The sequence below is a fragment of the Centruroides sculpturatus genome, unplaced genomic scaffold (genome assembly GCF_000671375.1).
Source record: "Centruroides sculpturatus isolate CEXI.00-Female unplaced genomic scaffold, Cexi_2.0 scaffold28, whole genome shotgun sequence".
NCBI lineage: Eukaryota > Metazoa > Arthropoda > Arachnida > Scorpiones > Buthidae > Centruroides > Centruroides sculpturatus.
Window position 1 is genome coordinate 405,474 of NW_019384448.1, and position 5,408 is coordinate 410,881.

General features: G+C 33.8%; 1 protein-coding gene across 1 annotated transcript; it reads left to right on the plus strand.

The window, feature by feature from the left end:
- Positions 1 to 3,124: 3,124 nt before the first annotated feature.
- On the plus strand, positions 3,125 to 4,061 carry LOC111620466 (ankyrin-1-like). Its single transcript, XM_023362388.1, has one exon. It carries the CDS (start codon positions 3,148 to 3,150, stop codon positions 3,976 to 3,978), a length of 831 nt encoding a protein of 276 aa, XP_023218156.1. The 5' UTR covers positions 3,125 to 3,147; the 3' UTR covers positions 3,979 to 4,061.
- The last annotated feature ends 1,347 nt before the right edge of the window (positions 4,062 to 5,408 follow it).

Sequence of the window (5,408 nt, forward strand, 5' to 3'; positions counted from 1 at the left end):
CTCTTTCTTTTGATTCCGTTTGAACTGTCCCTCTTAATTAAAATTGCTCCCATTTGATTGCATTCAAAGCCAAAAACTTTTAATGCTGATACTGAACTGCTATGTAAACCTTGGAAATGTTCAGATCTGTATTTCATGTTGATCTGGCACAATAATTTGCCCAGACTCTTAAAAAAACCTTTCGACCTGATTCACGTGTTCGGATATTTTTTGGCCCAAGTTTCGTTTGCCTCGCAATAAAGCACATGTGAATTATAAGCAACTAGATCGATCTAATGAAAAAACACAACCATTGGTCGTCATCTTGTCCTACGCCGACAGCTATATGTTCTAATACATTTGTCAAGTGTATAAACATCTGCTTTGGTTGAATTATAATAATAAATAATTTCCGGTTTCTCAATAAATACACTAAATACACTTTATAGTTACTACTATAGTCAGTATTACAATTTCTCAAATCAAAATAATATAATATTTACACAGGAGCAACAATCCATCGCGCAGCATCAAATTTTTTTTTATAGCAATCACTGTAATTACTGTATTTTTGTCATAGTCCAAAGTATTCACAAACCGTAGGGGATAAAAGTAAAAAAAATTCGAATTCCAAAATTAATATTTGTCTATAATATAAACAAAAATATGAGCTGGGGTCACAATATAGCCCCCTCATCTGCATGCGACTGTTAAGATAGACATTGCGTGAAGGTATCACACGAGTCATTTGGAAAGATGAATTTTGTGATTTTAATCTGTACATTTGAATTTTAAATATCAACAATTATGACGATGTTTTTGAGCAAACAAATGAATGTAATTTTAACTTCAAAATAAGTCCACATGCGAAGGCATACTGCAATCAAGTATGAAAATGCTTTCCTTAGTTTACTTGTTTTTATCGTATCTTTGAGACATTGTATGACACACCGATTGCCAATAATTCTCTCGTCAATTTCAATATAAAAGTTACAGGGATATGGCCAGACTCCAAGTTTCGTTCGGCTCCCCGGTTCGAACGAAACTTGGTGAGTAGCGTAACACAAGCAGCTCTTTATCCAAATAATAGGAGCCACTTTTCAAGCGTTTCTGAAAAATGGGCCTCTGAAAATTGACGGTTTAGCTTATGTCTTTGGAAGTTTCGCTTATCTTCATAGTGGCGATAGTCGAGTGGATAGGACATTACGGCTACGCGATGTAGGTTCGAACATTTGCGATTTAAACTCTCTGGGCTCCGTTGCACGTTTATAATTATTACAAGCTTTAGGAGTTACAATGCGTGTTGAATAAAATGTATTGTAACAACTTACAAGCTACTAGTCATAAGCAATTTTGATTGTTACAAAGTTATAATCGGTAACAAGCTGCAAGTATTACATGTCTTGTAACTTGTAATTTTTATGCAGCAAGTCCTGTGATGCTGTGTATATCTAAGAGTTTAAGTATGGAGGATAATTTAGCAATGTAGATTTTTTTTCTTCAGAAAATAAAGAATTATTTTAATTTTACGAAATTTCTCTTTTATTCAAACATAACAGACTACATATCAGATAATAAAATAATTTATATTACACGTTTAATGGCCAAATCTGTTCTTTTTTTCGTCTTTTAATGTATTTTTTGCAATTTTCGAATCTTATTTATGGAAACTGTTTGTTGAAATTATTTAAAAGTTTTGATGTGAATCGACATTATAGATTAAATAGATGTTTTTATTTGTAGCGATCTGTAAAGAATTTATGTTATTATTCTTTATATTTAATATTATTCGACTTAACTTTTACACCATTTAACATCAGTTTTATTCATCCAGCCTCTTTAATTTTATGATTTAATAATTACAAATTTCTTTGTAAAAGATTATCCAACGGGTTTTAAGATTCTATATGATGTAATTTATTCTATTTCCTTCTTTTCTACCTTTTCGGTGTTTTTAGGGACGTTTTTGTTAAATCGGAATTGGTAATATCGTGTTTAACAGAAACTGTACTGAAAGAAATGAAATTATACACGTGGAATTATTTAAATGAATTATTTCAAAATTTATTACTAAGCTAAATGCATGTAATATTTGAATAAATATACATGTATTTACTATATTCGTAGACAATTCCGTGTTTCTATTTAATTCAATTCATTAAAATTTATTAATTTATTGCTTCATTGTTTCCTGAGAATAGTAAACATGGAATTACTTATCAATTTTTTACTTTCCTGGCTGTTATATATAACAGAGGGAAAGTATGGCGATCCGGCAAAAAAAGGCCTCTCCAGAATTGTACATTTTTGGACTCGGAAAATTCTGAAACTTCGAGAAATGCAAAAGAATTCGGAAGTAATTTATGTGTATGGATGTTGTTGTGTGTGAAGGGGCACGATTTGTTCACCCTATTTATAACTCCTGTGCATTTTGTGCCGAAAATTTCTGAAATTTTGCAGGGAAATTCGTGTGTTAAGGTGATTGATGCTATTAAATTTTGGTGGTTAAAGATCAAAGGAGTAAGGAGATAATGGAAGTCGTGTATATCTCCGCTAGGGTCGGACTTAACTCGTTGCTGGTTCATTGAATATATTGATGCTAAAGCTCCGTGTAATCAAAAGTATATGAATGGTGTTCCGCGGCCTCAGAAAGATGAAACCTTTGTGATAGACTAAGATTTAGAATACGTGCAGTTATAATCATTTTTACTCCATTGTTAAAATTTAATTGTGACGAACAACGGCATTGTTATTCCAACAAGCATCTCGGAATTGTAGGTCTAGTGTAGTTTACGGCTATAGAGACCATTGATCTGTACAGTAAAATTTGTATTTGGCAAAGGATGTCGCGTAACAACGTCACAAACAGAAAAAAGGAAGATTTCTTTGCAGACGTTGAGGAGAATGGAAATCTTCAAGACGATTCTTCCATTAACGGAAAGACCTCTCATAGCCTGCATTTCATTTTAAATCGAACAGATTTAGATAAGAAAATCAGGGAATTTCACGAAGCTATTCGGAGTAATAACGTAGAGCAGGTACGAAGATCTTTGGAGGCAGGGATAAATCCCAATGCTCAAGACATGGCTACGGGAAAATTGCCCTTAATCGAAGCGACTAATTTGGGGCATGAGGAAATCGTCAAGGCTTTGCACCAATATCCAGGGTATGACGGCTCTTCATGTGTCTGTTAAACCGAAAGTTTTTAATAAGGAAATAGTACAGTTATTTCTGGAACGAAGAAATGCAAATTACAACGTACAAGATAAAGTGACCGAAAGCACACCCATGCATATTTTATGTAAAGTTTGTACATTGGTGAAGAATATCCCTGCATCTATGTTGCATGGTATACTAACAGAGATGGTATCGAGATGCAATTTAGAATTAAAAGATAAATTAGGAAACACGCCTCTTCATATATTGGCCATGGGGAAAAAAGAAGACGTGGAAGCTATAGAGATTGTTCTTTCAGCTAGACCTAATATTAACATAAAAAATAATTTAGGAGAAATTCCCGTAGCCACCGCAATAGATCACGGAAACTTTCTCTCGGCTCTGGCTATGTTAAAATGCCAAATAGATACAAATGTTAGAGATGAAAGCCAATACACTTTGCTTCATTATGCAGCCAAGAAAAATGCCAGCGAAGTGATAAAAAAATTGTTAGAAAAAGGATGCGATCCAAACGCTCAAGATATAGACGGTGACACTGCATTGCATATTGCCGCCGGAAGAGGTTTCGCAGAGGCAACGCTCGCCTTGCTGAAATATCCGAAAGTGGACAGAAATATGCAGAATTTTGGGGGTTACACTCCTTTGATGTGTGCGGTTGATAGCGGTTTCTTGAAAGTAGTAGAACTGTTAACAGCAGCCAACTGTGATATACACGCTAAGTCTCCAGAGACCAACGAAACAGCCTTGGATATCGCTAAAAAACTACTTATAAAAAGAAACAGAAGAGATATCTACGATTTTCTGATGGATGGAAAATATTAAAATTCGAAATTATATATATTTTAAATTCTTAATTTATTTTTTAAAATAAATACTAAATTGATATGAAAATTAAGTTGTTATTCATATCATGTGTACTCAGCAGAGAGAGAATACAATCTTACTACAACATCCGAGCTTTTTGCTCAGAGAGAGATTGTATTTTTTCCTAATTGTTTACTCTGGGAAGAAACCATACCATTCACAGCCGAATATCAAACGGTAATCTGCCAACCAATCAAATTCCGCGAAAAATGGACCAAATATTTTAATTCGACACTCTCGAAAAACACTTAAATCATATTTTGTGCAGGCCGGTAACCTGGTATGTAATTTTCCTATTCGAATACCATCATACCACTGGTCGGTTAGAAAGAACAGGCTGTTGCAGAAGGGAGTCGAAGTAAATTCGATTAAAAGTAGTCGTTGACTTCTTCCCGGAATAGAGGACGATCAACGACTACTAATTAATACCGGTATACTTTTAATATTTGAAAAGTGACCCGCGTTAGACAGGTTGTAACGGCTTCCCCAGATGATCGAAGTTGCTAACCTAAACGTCTAAAAGACTTCATACTACTGGTTTAAATATAAAAATGCCAGAATAATTGCTTTTATGTGATATTAAAGTGTTTATGTTTTTTCAACAGATTGTATAAACTACGTGGAAAATATGTTCTCGTAAATATGGTGTGTATAGAAATATTATTGGGCCTCAATTTGAAAAACATTGTAGACCTATAAATTCCTACTGTCTGTTCTTCTTTATTCTCCAGGAAGGAGATAGATAGGTGAAAGTTGAGACTGAATATGGAAAGCTTCGGGGCAGGAGGCGTAGATTAACTATATGCAAATCTCCGAATTAAATTGGAAGCCATGTTACTTCGATTCAAAATTTTCTTCTGAACAAAGATTGTAGATGACCAGCACGACTCTATTGCTAACAGGAAAAATATAATGTACTGTACAGGAGCAAGACACCCCTAAAAGAATTATATTCTTTTTTTGTAAGAATTATATTTAGTTTATTATTTTCTTAAATTTTTGCCAATAGATGGCGTTACGTGTAAAACCAGCAAATCGAATGTGTAGATAGAAATTAATTAATTTACAGATGTCCAATCGATATTTTGGGGGTGGGATTATGACATTGTATGAGTCAGAAGAACATGAACGTAACTGCCGAGTTTCGAAATAATTGGTCGAACGGTCTAAGAGTGTATAGCAAACAAACAAACAAACGTCCTCATTTATATATATACAGTAGAACCTCGATTATCCGGACTAATTGGGGATGAAGGTAGTCCGGATAAGGAAAAATCCGGATAATCGAAACAAATACTTTAATTTGTCTTTTAATGATAATACAACACGTTTTCTTTTCGATGACATATCGGTAATATTAAAAGTAAATACTGTATTTAAATCGTGAT

Excerpts from the sequence above, each read along its gene's own strand:
- LOC111620466 (XM_023362388.1), top strand. The coding sequence starts at position 3,148 with ATGACGGCTCTTCATGTGTCTGTTAAACCGAAAGTTTTTAATAAGGAA.